The sequence below is a fragment of the Nerophis lumbriciformis genome, linkage group LG34 (genome assembly GCF_033978685.3).
Source record: "Nerophis lumbriciformis linkage group LG34, RoL_Nlum_v2.1, whole genome shotgun sequence".
In the NCBI taxonomy this organism is placed as follows: Eukaryota; Metazoa; Chordata; class Actinopteri; order Syngnathiformes; family Syngnathidae; genus Nerophis; species Nerophis lumbriciformis.
In genome coordinates, this window is record NC_084581.2 from 24,991,135 (window position 1) to 25,009,071 (window position 17,937).

Genomic DNA, 17,937 nt, shown 5'->3' on the forward strand with positions numbered 1-17,937 from the left:
GGACTGGGTGAAAAGCGGACGTGATGATTTTCGGGAGGGGCACTGATATTTGAGAGTCTCCTGGGAGGGTTGGCAAGGATGAGAATTAGCGGTGAATGCGGTGTTACCGCGGCACCGCCGCTGAATTTAATCAGCGGGCCAGCTCTAGTGTTAATTTGATATCGCCTCAAGGGCCAAGTGAAATTACACGGCGGGCCAAATTTGGCCCGCGGGCCAGAGTTTGACACCCATGCTCTAGATCAATTTCAGATCTATGTGTTGATTATAAGTATTTCTTTTTTTTCATGTTTTTGTATGGCAAACACAAAAAATATGCGTTATTTTTTCCCAAAAATATTTCCAAGTGGATAATTGGATGTGAAGTAATTGGAGTCCTAAATAGGTCAATAATTCATAACAATGTTGATCTTAATTAATTTTTCTCATAACATTTCACCTGTATACTATTTGATTCCACTTTTTAGTGTTTTTTTTTGTAATAGTATTTTTAGAATGTGCCGCAGGCCATTAAAAAATTGACTGAGGCCGCGAATGGCCCCATGGTCTAAACCATATACCGTATTTTCCGGACTATAAGGCGCACCTAAAATCCTTTTTTTCCTCAAAACTCGACAGTGCGCCTAATGTACAGAATAATTCTGGTTTTGCTTACCGACCTCAAAGCTATTTTATTTGGTACATGGTGTAATGATAAGTGTGACCTGTAGATGGCAGTCAAACATAAGAGATTCGTGTAGACTGCAATATAATGGCAGTCACACATAAGTGATACGTGTAGACTGCAATATGACTCAAGTAAACAACACCAACATTTTATATGTTGGTGTTGTTGGTTTTATATGTTGGTGAACATAACAAACAGCGCTCAAAAATCTATCAAAATGTTTTGGTACGACTTTGGTAAGCTATGAAGCCACATTTATGGATGTATGTTATATTGTCTTTTTATTCCAGTGAGTTAATCCATTTTGGGGGGAGTTGAGGGGATTATTTAATTATGATGCGTTCAAGAGTTTTACGGCCTGAGGGAAGAAGCTGTTACAGAACCTGGAGGTTCTGCTTCGGAGGCTGCGGAACCTCTTCCTAGAGTCCAGCAGTGAAAACAGTCCTTGGTGGGGGTGGGAGGAGTCTTTGCAGATTTTCTGAGCCCTGGTCAGGCAGCGGCTTTTTGCGATCTCCTGGATAGGAGGAAGAGGAGTCCTGATAATCTTTTCCGCCGTCCTCACCACTCTCTGGAGAGACTTCCAGTCTGAGGCACTGCAGGCTCCAGTCCAGACAGAGATGCTGTTGGTCAGCAGGCTCTCTATAGTGCCTCTGTAGAATGTGGTGAGAATGGGGGGAGGGAGCTGTGCTCTTTTCATCCGACGCAAAAAGTGCATACGCTGCTGAGCTCTTTTTACAAGAGCTCCGGTGTGTAAGGGACCAGGTTATATTGTCAGTTATCTGCACCCCCAGGAACTTGGTGCTGCTTACCATCTCCACCGCTGTGCCGTTGATGAAGAGTGGAACGTGGCTGGACTGGTGCTCCTGAAGTCAACGATGATCTTCTTGGTCTTGTCGATGTTCAGGACCAGGTTGTTGGTTCTGCACCAGTCAACCAGATGTTTCACCTCCTGCATGTAGTCCATGTCGTTGTTGTCACGGATGAGGCCCACTACTGTCGTGTCGTCCGCATACTTGACAATGTGGTTAGTAGTGGACCTGGCGCAGCAGTCATGGGCAATGTTCCCTCTAAAGTGTGCGCCTGTGCAATTACGCACTGCTCAAGCGTCCTCTGCGCACGGCAAATCTATGCCACGCACAAAATCAAATGAAAAAATAAGCGCATAACAATTTTCGACACGACAAAGAAAACAGTTTCCGTCATCATTGTTCAAATATTGTAACGTCTGTCGAGACGCTTTGAAGACAAGAATTCCATCGATCACTTTACTGAGCAAAACTCTTTATTGTCGACCATAAACACATCACCAAAACATTAGTAAAAAAAAAAAAAAAAAATCTAGCAAAACTGGTCATTTTCTGCAGACCAAAACCAACTTTGTTATATCAACAGCAGCCACTCGCTCTTTCTCACTTGCGCCAACACATGTACATATGGCACTTAGCCAGTGATGCGTTTACAGCCACACAAAAAGTCGGACAACTCCAACACCACACTTAAAGTGTAATTCCAGGTCGTTACACTATGATTTACCAATCAAATGTGTGCTTATTCTAGTGTCATTTATTGGGAATCTTAATTTATAAATAATAATCATGAAATGTTGTTAGTATATTAAATAAATACTAATAAAAATATATTTTTTACAAACAGGAAGTTGCAGGAATGTACACATGATCCCCTGCTTACATCTCATTGTGCAACATGTGAATGTTTTAATGGGAACTAAATGCAATGTCTGAAAGGGGTACAAATTATTTCCAAAGCAGGACCTCCACCCAGACAAACAATACAAGTACACAGTTCATGAAAAACAATATTTGTTGTTATTGTCATTGTAAGTGGGCCTAAACACTTATATTAGAAAATAACCTCATGGAAATGACTGCTGTCATTTGATTATAATAATAAGAGAATGTTGTCTGTCTATCTGTGTTGGCCCTGCGATGAGGTGGGGACTTGTCCAGGGTGTACCCCGCCTTCCGCCCGTATGCAGCTGAGATAAGCTGCAGCACCCCCCGCGATCCCGAAAGGGACAAGCGGTAGAAAATGGATGGATGGATGGAGATTTAACTTGTTATTTAGTCAGGTTTGGGACAGGTGTGCTGCTGGTGTAGCCACAGTGTGCACGTCTGATGTTGCTCACATGGGCTCAACTGAATGCTCAGGGAGTTTTTGCGTTTGCTCACACACATGAAAAATTAGAGGGAACATTGGTCATGGGTCATCTACGTGAACAGCAGCGGACTCGGGACGCAGCTCAGGGAGATGGCACTGGAGGTGTTGTTGCCCACTCTCACAGACTGGGGTCTGTCTGTGAGGAAGTCAAGCATCCAGTTGCTTAGGGGGGTACTGAATCCAAAGGAGGCCAGTTTGCTCACCAAATGCTACGGGATGATGGTGTTGAATGCTGAGCTGAAGTCCAGAAACAACATGAGCACGTGTGTGTCCTTTCCTTCCAGATGTTCTAAGCTCAGGTGGAGTGCAGAGGAGATGGCATCCTCTGTGGAGCGGTTAGGGCGATAAGCGAACTGGTATGGGTCGAATGTGGGGGGAAGTCTGGAGACAATATATTCCTTTACCAGCCTCTCGAAGCACTTCATTATGATGGGGGTGAGTGCCACGTGGCGATAATCATTGAGGGAGGAGATTGTGGGTTTTTTAGGCACTGGAATGATTGTGGCCGTCTTAAAACATGATGGTACCACAACCTGGGTCAGCGAGGTGTTGAAGATGTCTGTGAGAACCCCCGCCAGCTGGTCTGCACATCCCTTAAGCACCTTGCCCAGAATGTCATCAGGTCCCGGTGCTTTCCGGGGTTCACTCTCCTCAGGGTTTTCCGGACATCCGCTGTGTCCAGGTTGAACGGCTGCTCATCAGGGTGAGGGATGGATTTTCTCGCCGGAGTGGTGTTTAGTGCCTCAAACCTCGCAAAGTAGTTGTTGAGGTCATTTACGGAGCTGATACTGTTGTCACAGGGCCGGGGGGCAGCTTTATAGTCCGTGATGACCTGTATGCCCTGCCACATTCGTCTAGTGTTCGTGGGGTTCTCGAAGTAGTCCTGCACTTTCTGACTGTGAGCACGCTTTGCAACCTTAATGGCACGGTTCAGGTTAGCTCTGGCTGTTTTTAATGCTACCATGTCGCCAGACTTAAACGCCTTGTTCCGAGCCTTCAGCATTGCACGTACCTCACTGTTCATCCAGGGTTTCTCGTTGGCCCGTGTGCGGATGTTCTTTATCACACTAACATCCTCCATACATGTGCTAGGATTATTGGTGGCGGCTGCCTTGAACATATCCCAGTCTGTGGTTTCGAAGCAGTCTTGTAATGCTTCCATTGCTCCCTGTGGCCAGGTCCTCACCTGCTTAACTGTAGCTTGCTTCCTGATCAGCAGGAGCTTGTATGCAGGAATTAGCATCACAGATAGATGATCTGAGGAGCCGAGGTGGGGGCGTGGTGCAGCTTTAAACACGTGTTTAATATTGCTGAACACCATGTCCAATGTGCTTCCACCCCTGGTTGCAAAATTCACATATTGATGGAAATGAGGGAACACAGTTTTTATGTTAGCTTGGTTAAAATCCCCTGCCACGATGAAAACTCCCTCTGGATGTGTAGATTGCAGTTAATTGATGGAGCAGTACAAAGCATTCAAAGCTTCTTTGGTGTTTGCACTGGTGGGAATGTACCCTGCTGTGAAGATCATAGCACTGAATTCCCGGGGTAAATAAAATGGCCTACATTTTATAGATATTATTTCTACATCGGGAGAGCAGTGACATGAGACTATCTTCCCATTGTTGCACCAGTTGTTATTGATGTATATGCAAACACCACCGCCTCGGGATTTACCAGTGAGAGTTCTGCTCCTGTCCGACTGAAACATAGTTAGCCCCTCGATGCTAACTGCCTCGTCCGGAACGGATGGTTTCAGCCACGTTTCTGTGAGAAATATGGCGCAGCAGTCTCTCATCTCGCGTCTTGCATATAAATCCAGCTTAAGGTAGTCCAGTTTGTTCTCCAGGGAGCGGACATTTGAAAGCAGGATGGAAGTAAGCGGCGTTCTAACTTCTGTGAGTATTAGCTTTTAGCTTTGTTGTTAGCCCCGCTCGGCATCCCCGCTTCTGCTTCCGATCACACCGCTTACGTCTCCTCTGTCGACGATCCCCGCTGGTACTAGGCTCCGCTGCTTCACAGGCCGCCGGATGTAGCCGGCGTAGTATTCCGATGCTAGCGAGGAGGTCCAACGTATACGCATCTTTCGGTCCAATACGGCCCGATCTATCCACATCCAAAATTGTCTGGCGGTTGTACGTTATCACGGAGTGTCCACGCTGGAAGCCAGCCATGAAATTCACAGAATTTACCCGTATATTTGCCAAAATGTCCTATTACTACCATGAGCCTCTGCAGCCGCAGCCGAGCAGGGCGCCGCCATCTTGAGAATATTATGCAAAAGCAAATTTTCTTACCTTCTGGTACCTGCTGATCTGTATTTGGGATGTGCATAAGTCCTGAAAATTTGCGCGTGTCCGCCTTTGTAGTCCGTGTTGACACTGTAGTCGATAAGCTTCTTCTTTTTCTCTATCTTCTTGTTATGGGACATTCATCCTCCGCTGTTGCCATTTCTAATATAAAGTAGTGTAAAGTTCTTACTTATATCTGTCAGTAAACTCGCCATGAAAGCGCTAAAACATACCGGTGTGTAGTGAGTTATATTATTCACCCAAGGAACTTTACTTATTAGAGAGTTCCGATCGGACGGTTTTTACGGCACACATTTCCGGCGGATGAGAAGATGCTGCTCCGTTATTGATTTAAGTAAAGTCTAAATGTCATTAAAATAGTTAGCTCCATCTTTTGACACTTCTTCCTTACCCGTCCTTGCACGCTGCACCGCTACAACAAAGATGACGGCGAGAAGACGCTGTCGAAGGTGAGCCACGCAAATAAGACCGCTCACAAAACGGCGCATCCTGAAGCGACTCTCAGAAAGCGGCTTGAAGATGATCTGTAAAATATAGGGGTGTAACGGTACACAAAAATTTCGGTTCGGTACGTACCTCGGTTTAGAGGTCACGGTTCGGTTCATTTTCGGTACAGTAAGAAAACAACAAAATATACATTTTTTGGTTATTTATTTACCAAATTAGCAAAATCTTCCACCAAAAATATTTTTCTTAGAGGAATATTTGATGGGAAGTAATCGGAACCTTGGATAGGTCAATATTTCATAATAACATTGATTTTGATTCAATATTATGTTTTGAGCAATGACAGTTTGAAAGAAAAAAAAACAGTTTTGTTTTATTAGTCAACATTGCAACTTTTTCTAAATTACATTTCACCTTTAAGCTTTTTTATTTCACTTTTGTTATGTATTTGTTTATTTTAATAGTATTTTTAAAATGTGCTGTGGGCCTTTAAAACATTAGCTGTGGGCCGCAAATGGCCTCCGGGGCACACTTTTGACACCCCTGCGATAGACAATAAAAAATTAAATCTGATAAATCTATGGATAAAAAGCAGAGCCTGGCGACGCATGCGCATTAATCATAACTCTCTCACTCTCGCTCTCTCTGTCTCTGCCCCTCCCACACGAATGCTGCTTCGCACACAATTTGTTTAGTTTTTAACCCCTTCTTAACCCTGAACGTTCATTGTTAATACACGCAACCATAACTCAAAATGCCGGACATTTGAGGCATTTAAGAAACTCCGCCCGGACAGCCCAGCAAAAGAGGACATGTCCGGTGAAAAGATGACGTATGGTCAGTCAATGCAGCGATCGGTTTCACCGGACATGTCCTCTTTTGCTAGCATGCTAGCAGCTAACGGGCTAGGATAGCCTGACCATACGTCCTCTTTTCACCGGACATGTCCTCTTTTGCTAGCATGCTAGCAGCTAACGGGCAAGGATAGCCTGACCATACGTCCTCTTTTCACCGGACATGTCCTCTTTTGCGGAGCTGTCCGGGCGAAGTTTCTTAAATGCCTCAAATGTCCGGCATTTTGAGTATTGTTCACACAACGTGCAGTACACTACTTAATATGTCCGTGTGGAAACTTGTTCGGTACACCTCCGCACCGAACCGAAACCCCCGTACCGAAACGGTTCGATAAAAATACACGTACCGTTACACCCCTAGTAAAACATAATCTATGTAACATTTTGACCAAAGAACCACTACTACACGTTATGTAGACCACAAGGAAGTGTTTTACATTTAGAAAAAATATATAATAAATGACTCCTTTAATGCGCCCTATAATCCGGTGCGCCTTATATATGAAAACGGTCGAAAATAGACCATTCATCGGCAGTGCGCCTTATATTCCGCTGCGCCCTATGGTCCGGAAAATACGGTACCTTGGAAGATTGTTGGTGAAGAAAAAGCAGCAAATGATGCCAAGTTTGTAAGTCTTTTAATACACTATCATGTATGTACTGTATGGGCCAGGTGGTGCAAGTCAAAATGGACCCTCAAGCAGTGAGTGATGGAGATGCTGCCAGGGTTGGATTACAGCCTGTCAGAGACTGGAGAGTCTTTAATCTAAAGGGTTACCCAGGTAAACTGACACAAAACTATTACTACAACGCCAACATATGTCAATGGTAACAACTCAATCATCAGTACACTTTCTCCTTAAATGACTTTCATCTTCACACATCTCCATTTCAGGGTTCATCTTCATCACTAACCCATTCCTCCGAGGCTCTCAGGCCTACTGGGTTCGTCAGTGTCTGAAGACTTACCCCAGAAAGCCGAATGTCTGCAACCTGGACATGCACATGTCTCCTAGTGACACACAGGACATCTGGGCCAAGAGTGTATGCAACCTCAGGTGCGCACATACACACGCAATTGCTCCTCCGCTGTTCCATTTTAGCAAACTTTCATAATAGAAAGCAGTACTAACACTCCCAAAGATAGTCCACAAAGTAAACAAAAAAAAGGATATTTCATTTATTTTGTGCGACCACTCCGACTGTATGCACATGATACAAAGAGTTGTAAAAGGGACTATGTAGAAACAGAAATGACACTTTTTGTGAGTAAGGCTACGGTGGATGTTACCATATTCACCTTTCAGCACACATGAACCACAAATTTGCAGATTTTTTGAAATCCGTTTTTTTTATTTGTGGAAAAACCCGTCAATTTGGGCCTTTTTTTCTCCCAAAACACCCTCTTTTTTTTCTCCAGAAATGTTTTAGAAATCCATGTCATTTACCTCAAGTCAGTAATATTTAAAAAAAAAAAAAAAAGGCAGCACAATAGATAACTGTGTAATAATACAGCATACAGTTTAATAATTGTTCTTGTGTTGAGTCATATCCTTCGTCAAAAGGGATCTGTGACAATTAACCCAATTTTATTTATCTTAAAAGCCAAACCGAACATAAAAGTCAGTCGATTTTGGAAAAGCCTAAAACATTTTTGGATTCATAGTTTGAAAAAAAAAAAAAGTAAGATTTTTTTTTTTTTTTTTAAATGTGTTTCTCAATATACTTTAATTCTTAACAAACATATTAAGCATGTAATGTTTTTTTTTTAAATATACAGTACAGTCCAAAAGTTTGGACACACCTTCTCATCGGGGGACTGCGTGGCACTGTTTGGGAGAGTGGCCGTGCCAGCAACCTGAGGGTTCCTGGTTCAATCCCCAGCTTCTACCAACCTAGTCACGTCTGTTGTGTCCTTGAGCAAGAGACTTCACCCTTGCTCCTGATGGGTCGTGGTTAGCGCCTTGCATGGCAGCCCCCGCCATCAGTGTGTGAATGTGTGTGTGAATGTGGAAATAGTGTCAAAGCGCTTTGAGTACCTTGAAGGTAGAAAAGCGCTATGCAAGTATAACCCATTTACCATTGAATGGATTTTCTTTATTTTCATGACTATTTACATTGTAGATTGTCACTGAAGGCATCAAAACTTTGAATGAACACATGTGGAGTTATGTACTTAACAAAAAAAGGTGAAATAACTGAAAACATGTTTTATATTCTAGTTTCTTCAAAATAGCCACCCTTTCTTCTAATTACTGTTTTGCACACTCTTGGCATTCTCTCGATGAGCTTCAAGAGGTAGTCACCTGAAAAGGTTTTCACTTCACAGCTGTCATAGTTTTGATGCCTTCAGTGACTATCTACAATGTAAATAGTCATGAAAATAAAGAAAACACATTGAAATGAGAAGGTGTGTCCAAACTTTTGGCCTGTACTGTATATTGACCCCTATGAAATATTGACCACTTTTGATATCAGATAATGTCAGTTTTAAATAAGTAAAATAATTTATGTTATACAAATTGAAAACTGACATTTAATTAAAATGCTTTCAACTTGTGTAAAAAACAAAACATTACCTGTTTGGTATTGCATAGGGATTAAGTTCATTTAGAGATTGAATTTTGAGCAAAAAAAAAAATAAAAATATTAATCCAAACTGTTTTTATGCCTTTATAAAACTGAATGACTTATATATAATTTTGGCTTTGGGGTATTGTTGAATAACTGCCAGTGTATCGCACACAAGAACAATGTCTATATTTGTTCCATATGAAAGGTATCATTAAATTACTTTTGTTGAGATATGGTGCTGTATTGAATTGTTTTAAAACGCAATTCAAATAACTTTACCTTCTTGGTAGGGGGTGTTGGGAAAGTGCCCTGTCCTCCTAATGTAGTGGTAGGGTCAAATACTGACTCTGCACTTGATTCTTGAGCGTGTGAATTTTGAAATTGTATGTAATGCTTTCTGAAACTGATTACCGTGTTTGCGCACTTAACGTAAATGACAATCACAATATTTATTGGTTTTGTCTCTCTGTCCACTACCTTCTACCGCTCCGGCTTGCTCCTTAGCCGCCATTGTTTCCAGTTATTCCCTCCTTTTCCACTACATTGCCAATATGGTGACTACTGGTTAGTGTCCAGTATTGCATGCTCACCATTTTAACCGTTTTACAGTGCATCCTGAGAGTGTTCACAGCGCTTCACTTTTTCCCTTTTCTGTTATGTTGCAGCCTTATTCCAAAATGGAATACATTAATTTTTTGGCCTCAAAATTCTACAGACAATACCCCATAATGACGAAGTGAAAAGTTGTTTTTTTAATTTGCAATTTTATTAAAACTAAAAAATCACATGTACGTAAGTGTTTACAGCCTTTGCTCAATACTTGGTTGATTGAATACGATGCCACAAGCTTGGCACACCTTTCTTTTGCCCATTCCTCTTTGCAGCACCTCCCACGCTCCATCAGATTGAATGGAAAGTGTTTGATTTCATCCAGAATGTCTCTAGATGCGAAGCCAAAGCCATTTATCAAAAACACCCAGAAACACTTCGTTGGGCCCGAGCACATCTAAGATGGACTGACTGCAAAGTGGAAAAGTCACCTAGTAAGGGAGGTGACCAACAACCTGATAGTAGCTCTGCCAGAGCTACAGCATTCCTCTGTGGAGAGAGAAGAACCTTCCAGAAGGACAGCCATCTCTGCAGCAATCCACCAATCAGGCCTGTATGGTATAGTGGCCAGACATTTTTTTATAAAAAGTTTGCCAAAATGCACCTGAAAGACTCAGACCATGAGAAACAAAATTATCTGAACTGATGTGACAAAGATGGAACTCTTTCGCGTGAATGCCAAACATCATGTTTGGAGGAAACCAGGCACCACTCATCACCAGGCCAATACCATTCCTACAGTGAAGCATGGTGGGCACAGCATCATGCTTTGGAGATGGTTTTCAGTGGCAGGAACTGGTAGACTAGTCAGGATAGAGGGAAAGATGAATGCAGCAATGTACAGAGACAACCTGAAAGAAAACCAAGCTTGTGGCATCGTATTCAAAAATACTTGCGGCTGTAATTGCTGCCAAAGGTTCATCAACAAAGTATTGAGCAAAGGCTGTGTATACTTATGAACATGTGATTTCTTAGTTTATATTATTAATACATTTGAAAAAATAAAACATTTTCACATTGTCATCATGAGGTATTGTATGTAGAATTTTAAGGACAAAAATGAATGTATTGAATTTTGGAATTAGGCTGTTACATCAGAAATCAGAATCAGAAATACTTTATTCCCCGAGGGGAAATTAAAATTTTCAGCACAGTTCCATTCAAGAGCAGACAAATATTACAGGGAGACAGAACAGGATCTCTGACGGGTCTGCCAACTTCCGGCGCCCCTTACAAAAAAGGTGAGATACAGGTAAACAATGGGGGGGGGGGGGGGGGGGGGGATTGGGTCCAGACTAGGGATGTCCCGATCCAGGTTTTTGCACTTCCGATCCGATACCGATAATGGCCTATCCGAGCATGTATTAAAGTTTAAAGTTATTTAGCCTACTTAGTTGTCAGAATCATGTTGAAAAGGGTTTTAGTACTCTTGATAACAACTAGCCAGCTGAATTAGGTGAGTTTGAATAATACACAATGGTTGGTAACAAGAAACTGACCTGTTTATTCAAGGATAAACACAAAATAGACAAAATTATACATGACAAACAGAAATGGCATCATTGAAACTAGGGCTGGGCGACATGGCCTTTTTTTAATATTGCGATATTTTAAGGCCATATCGCGATACACGATATACATCTCGATATTTTGCCTCAGCCTTGAATGAACACTTGATGCATATAATCACAGCAGTATGATGATTCTATGTGTTTTGATTGATTGATTGAGACTTTTATTTGTAGGTTGCACAGTGAAGTACATATTCCGTACAATTGACCACTAAATAGTAACACCCGAATAAGTTTTTCAACTTGTTTAAGTCGGGGTCCACTTAAATTGATTCATGATACAGATATATACTATCAGATATATACTATCATCATAATACAGTCATCACACAAGATAATCACATTGAATTATTTACATTATTTATAATCCAGGGTGTGGAGGGGGGCGGCGGATGTAAGTGTCAAAAAGGCAGCCAAAAGAGTTTGATATGAGAATAAATCTAAAGTTAAAATATAGGGTAGAAATGCACCCATTTGCAGGAAATGTCTTGATTTTCAAAATGTTCTTTCAAGACTTGCATGTCTACATTAAAACATTCTTCTTCATACTGCATTAATATATGCTACTTTTAAACTTTCATGCAGAGAAGGAAATCACAACTAAAAAAATCACTATTTTTTTCATACGGTGTTGATGTGGAAATTTTTGCCTCGGCATTTTGATGGTGTGGGCGTGTGGCACCGAAAGGAGATAAGCGTCTCGACAGACGTTACAATATTTGAACAATGATGACGAAAACTGTTTTCTCTGTCGTGTCCGTGTGTCGAAAATTGTTATGCGCTTATTTTTTTATTTGATTTTGTGCGTGGCATATAATTGCTATGCGCAGAGGACGTTTGAGCAGTGCGCAATTGCACAAGCGCGCACCTTAGAGAGAACGTTGGTCACAAGGCTGCGCTAGCATCACAGCTAACGTTAGCCATGCTGCTACGTCTCTGCTGGGAGAGGACGTATACGTATGTGACGTATGACGTGACAGTATGTGACGTGTGTAAGAAGGTGCGCTTGCTGTCTGTGAGAGGGAGACACAGAAAAGAAAAGAGTGAGAAGAGCCTGTCGTGTAATGCCAGCAGCTAAAAGCAACTGCGTGAGAATCCACAGACCTGTGGATGTGTTGAAGGTGTGCTGGAAAATGCGGAACGGAAATTAGGGAGCAGCAGAAAAGTGGAATGTATTATTTAAATAGGTGCGTTGGAAAACACGGAGCGGAGTTTTTTTTTTAACTGGAACTGGATCGGCATTTTCCCATGCCTTGCCGATAGGCATTTTTTTGCAAATATCGGCAGTCGATCCGATCCAAATATCAGATCGGGACATCCCTAGTCCAGACTGAGGCCAAGGGAAAAAACAACTCATAGCCATAGCACACATCACTCTTACATGTGTGTAAGAGGGAAACATCAAACAACAAAGGACATAAAAGACATAAAAAGAGCAGAGCTGATGCAACCAGCCACTTCAGCCACTTCTACATACAGCTATGAATTAAAAGTAAAAGAAAGATATACACTGTGGTGGCCTCTGCGGTGTTCCACGCCAACCTCTGCTGGGGTGGAGGGAGCATGGCCAGAGAGATGAGAGCCGACTCCACTCTCGGCCGCCCACTAACTTGGCCAGTGTCCAGTCCGCATGGATGAGCGAGGATGCGCCTAAGGAGACTTAGGTGTCCAATACCTGCTCATTCAGCCAAGACACTGTGAAGCCTGTCTGTCCTGGTGCTCAGTGCTAGCTCCACAGCCCTGTCTCTTCATCTGCATCTCCTCCAGTCTCTCCAAACGGACTCTGGTGTGGCAGAGAACCAGCAGCTGGTCTCCATGGCCAAAAGGCTCCCGGGAGGCAGATCCAAAAGTCCACAAAAAAACCACCGCAGAAGTCACAGAAGTGCCACCCCTTGTCACACAGTCCCAAAGGGTCCCGAACCAATAGGCAAAAAATATATAAACAAAATTAAAAACATATATAATAACACATGAAAAAAAGAGGGAAACACAAAAGGATGACACAAGAGCACAGAGCTCCTGCCAACAGCAGCCACTACAGCGGCGCCATCTTGGGAAAAATTTTTTCAAAAAACGTGGGAAAAAGGGAAACACTGTGCATATTTTCTGTATGCACTGAGTGCAACATCCAGGGACTGAGTACAATGCTTTTCGCCGTACTTCTCAGTGTGAATGCTCTTTTGCGCTCAACAGATGAAGTGTATAAACAGAAGTGTGCCAATGGTAACGTAGCGTTTAGTGTTGTCTTGTGCTTGAATCCCTCCAGTTGCCCTGACGGGAAGAGAGAACCCAAAACTCTTCTGGAGAGGCTGCGCTGGGTCACCTTAGGCTATCATTACAACTGGAATAGCAAGGTAACTGGAACCAAGTAGACTCAATAAGCAATGTTGCATATGATGAAATATATTACACATAGGGGTGTATTTTCACGCCAAAGTACAGTGAGTCCGTGAAGTCTCTTGACAACTTCACACATTCTTTACAAAATCAAATATATTGACAAATCTGTGGAAGTTATTCAAATTTGAAGAGTAAATATAAAAATGTTTGCCTCATTTCATACATATCTATATAGACACCCTTTGTTGCATAAACCACATTGTTGTCTATTTCTCCCTTCATCCTTCAATCTCCCTGTCCCTGCTGGATGTCTTCCATAGTTTTGCTGAGTCTGCGTTAGGTATAAGCACCGACCAGAGGTTGGTAGAGTAGCCAAAAATTGTCCTCAAGTAAGAGTACTGTACTTTACAGTAATATGAATGTGAGTGGGAATGTTGTCTGTCTATCTGTGTTGGCCCTGGGATGAGGTGGCGACTTGTCCAGGGTGTACCCCGCCTTCCGCCCGAATGCAGCTGAGATAGGCTCCAGCACCCTCTGCGACCCCGAAAGGGACAAGCGGTAGAAAATGGATAGATGGATGACTTAAGTAAGAAGTAGTCATATAAAGAATAACTTAAGTTAGTATTCAGGGAAAAAAACAAATGTACTGATTAGTAACTTTTGATTTATTAAGTAGCTGTTTTCTGACTGTACTTGCACACAACCGTAGTTGGTTTGTGTGTGCCTGCCTGTGTGTGTGTGTGTGTGTGTGTGGCTCGTGAGAGTGATAGAGATCCTACTAACAGCATGTAATACAAATATTCACATTTTACAGTCACTTCTGGTGTTATGAAAGGGCCAATGTTAGCATACACGCAGCTAAATCATAAAAAACATCTACAAATTACTGCAATGTGTTTTATTTAGTTGTAAGTAGAATTGTTGTAGGCATTTCTAGTGACACAGATGACAGTGTATGATACAAATGCTCTTTTTTTTTTATACTTTGTAAATTCAACGTTGAAGAGTTGTTCTGCTTCGGTTGACCATGTGTCACTTTACGGTGTGTTTTACGAGTGCGATCATGTGAGTGCCAGGCTCCGTTTGATTGGAAAAATGGAGTCAAACCTCACTAGTGCTTAATTCATTTGACTAACGAGTCAAATGAATGTCTTTGCAAGCAGTAATCAATAGATTATGAATACATATACAAAACCCAAAACCAGTGAAGTTGGCACGTTGTGTAATTCTTAAATAAAAACAGAATACAATGATTTGCAAATCCTTTTCAACTTATATTTAATTGAATATAATGCAAAGTCAAGATATTTAGTGTTCGAACTGAGAAACTTCATTTTTTTGGGGGCAAATAATCATTAACTTAGAATTTAATGGCAAAAACACATTGCAAAAAAGTTGGCACAGGGGCATTTTTACCACTGTGTTGTTACATGGCCTTTCCTTTTAACAACACTCAGTCAACGTTTCGGAACTGAGGAGTGGAATTATTTCCCATTCCTGCTTGATGTACAGTTAAGTTGTTCAACAGTCTGGGGTCTCCGTTGTCGTATTTTCCGCTTCATAATGCGGCACACATTTTCAACGGGAGACAGGTCTTGTCTACAGGCTGTCCAGTCTTGTACCCGCCATCTTTTACTAGGAAGCCACGATGTTGTAACACGTGCAGAATGTGGCTTAGCATTGTCTTGCTGAAATAAGCAGGGGCGTCCATGAAATAGACGTTGCTTGGATGGCAACATATGTTGCTCCAAAACCTGTATGTACATTTTTAGCATTAATGGTGTCTTTCCAGATGTGTAAGTTACCCATGCCTTGGGCACTAATACACCCCCATACCATCACAGATGCTGGCTTTTGAACTTTGTGGACACGACGTCCACAGTTTCCAAAAACAATTTGAAATGTGGACTCGTCAGACCACAGAACCCTTTTACACTTTGTATCAGTCCATCTTAGATAAGCTCGGGCGCAGCAAAGCCGGCGGCATTTCTGGATGTTGTTGATAAATGACAAACTGTAGTTACTGACAGTGGTTTTCTGAAGTGTTCCTGAGCCCATGTGGTGATATCCTTAACACACTGATGTCGGTTTTTGATGCAGCACCGCCTGAGGGATCAGAGATCACGGCTTTGCCGCTTACATGCAGTGATTTCTCCAGATGGTGAAATCCCTAAATTCCTTGCAATAGCTCGTTGAAAAATGATGTTTTTAAACTGTTTGACAATTTGCCCACACATTAGTTCACAAAGTGGTGACCCTCGCCCCATCCTTGTTTGTGAATGACTGAGCATTTCATGAAAGCTGCTTTTATAATGGCACCCACCTGTTCCAAATTAGCCTGTTCACCTGTGGGATGTTCTCAATAAGTGTTTGATGAGCATTCCTCAACTTTCTCCGTCTTTTTTGCCACTTGTACCAGCTTTTTTGAAACATGTTGCAGGCATCAAATTCCAAATGAGCTAATATTTGCAAAAAATAACGTTTTCCATTTCGAACGTTAAGTATATTGTCTTTGCAGTGTTTTCAATTGAATATAGTTTGAAAAGGATTTGCAAATCATTGTATTCTGTTTTTATTTACGATTTACACAATGTGCCAACTTCACTGGTTTTGGGTTTTGTAAATTATGTTGAAAATAAATTTAGCGATCGGAATTAAACTCAATGTAACTTAGGTAAAAGTAGCGTTTCTTCTTCACAAAATACTTGATAGTAAAAGTAAAAGGTATGTTACATTGAAACTACTCTGACAAATACAATTTATCCATAAAGTTACTAAGCGAAAGCGATGGGAATTCCGCCTCGATCGCGGGCCGGAACCCGTTCACTTCACAGAGTGAAGCTAATCCAGCTCTCATTCGCGACCGACCCATCTCTACTTAACAAATCTAACCAACTAAATTACTACCCACCTCTGGTACCGACCGGATTCATTCAGTACGCCCGGATACCTTTGTTGCATGTGACGTCACGTTGGGCTAGTGCTGTGTAATATTCCACTATATATATGTCATAACAAGACATACAAATGGCTATTGTACGATATATTGTAATTCTCTATTCTTATTATAGTTATTCCACATCTGGGCTGCCGTTAATGCAATTGCAGCAATGATGCTACTTTCTGGTAGCATGGATGTCAACAACATTTCAAAGACAGAAACGACAAAGGAAGCTAAAACAACAAAACTAAAAGAGGGATTGGTGACAAAAAAGTGAAGAACTATTTTGTTTGGATTTTTTTTTTTTAAGTCAGAAAGTGACCAAACAACGGTTGGCTAAACTGCAAAACATGGTACGCGTCTATTTTTCCCCATTACTTGAAGACAAGACATGAAGAAGAGTACAGAGACAGTGTTGAAATGCAACACAGTGCTCACGTTATCTCAAAACCATGACTTGATAAAAAAGAAAAACACACCAAATGAGCCTGACAGAGTTGTCCAAAGGTACCGTCAATGACTAGTAGTCCCGCAGACACAATAATTTAACATTTATTAAAACATGAACACACACAACAAAGCCAAAAATTGGTACTGTTAAGTTACTATCGATTCCCACATACTGAGAATTGATACCATAGTCTGGATATTAGATTTTGTTTCAATAAACCGGAATGCATATTTTAGAGGTTTATTAAGATAATCTATTTCATTAAATGAAAATGTAACATGATGAACATAATAACAATAACATCTGGTTAACAGCTCATTAATGAACGTTTTCATAATTTTTTAAAATTATAGCGAAACTTTGAGGACACCCTGTATTACGATATTAGAATATTGGAAACAGCAGCCTTTGTCAATGCACACGTGATACTTGGAAAAATACAAAAATGATATCAAGGGGCTAAATACCAAACCCATGCTACAGCATATGCATGAAGGTTCAATGCTTTCCTCTCTTGTTTCTTTTATAGACATACTCTGCCAATCATTACACGCCATTCCCAGCTGAACTCCGCCTCCTGTCTCACCAAATAGCAGCTGCCTGTGGCTTCCCAGGCTTCAGTGCAGAGGCAGGAATCCTCAATTACTACAGGTCGGACTCTTCTTTAGGAATCCATGTGGATGAATCCGAATTAGATCACAGTTGCCCACTTCTGTCGTTCAGGTATGTGAGTAGAATGAAAAAATCTGCATAAAATGAGTTATCATCCATATAGTAAATGTTAAAAGGGTGGTTACAGTGATACAGATCAGGCCTTACTATACATAAGATTAGTAATAAAACTAATTTTGATCAGATTGTACACATAATAGTAGTTTAGTATCATGGGACAAAAAAGTCCCCATTGCAAACCATTATAACTACAAGTTTTAACTGCAAAGTCTTTACACCATATAACCTTGCATTTTCAAATTTCTGGGTTTAGTTTTGGAGAAA

The 17,937-nt window shown here is 41.5% G+C and overlaps 1 protein-coding gene across 1 annotated transcript in view; it reads left to right on the forward strand.

The window, feature by feature from the left end:
• The window catches only part of alkbh1 (alkB homolog 1, histone H2A dioxygenase), a 37,304-nt gene that overhangs the window by 6,504 nt on the left and 12,863 nt on the right, over positions 1 to 17,937 (forward strand). The window contains exons 2-5 of the mRNA XM_061927849.2: positions 7,129 to 7,237; positions 7,351 to 7,513; positions 13,476 to 13,563; positions 17,471 to 17,664. Coding sequence (XP_061783833.2) covers positions 7,129 to 7,237; positions 7,351 to 7,513; positions 13,476 to 13,563; positions 17,471 to 17,664 — 554 coding nt within the window. The remainder of the gene's footprint in view (positions 1 to 7,128; positions 7,238 to 7,350; positions 7,514 to 13,475; positions 13,564 to 17,470; positions 17,665 to 17,937) is intronic.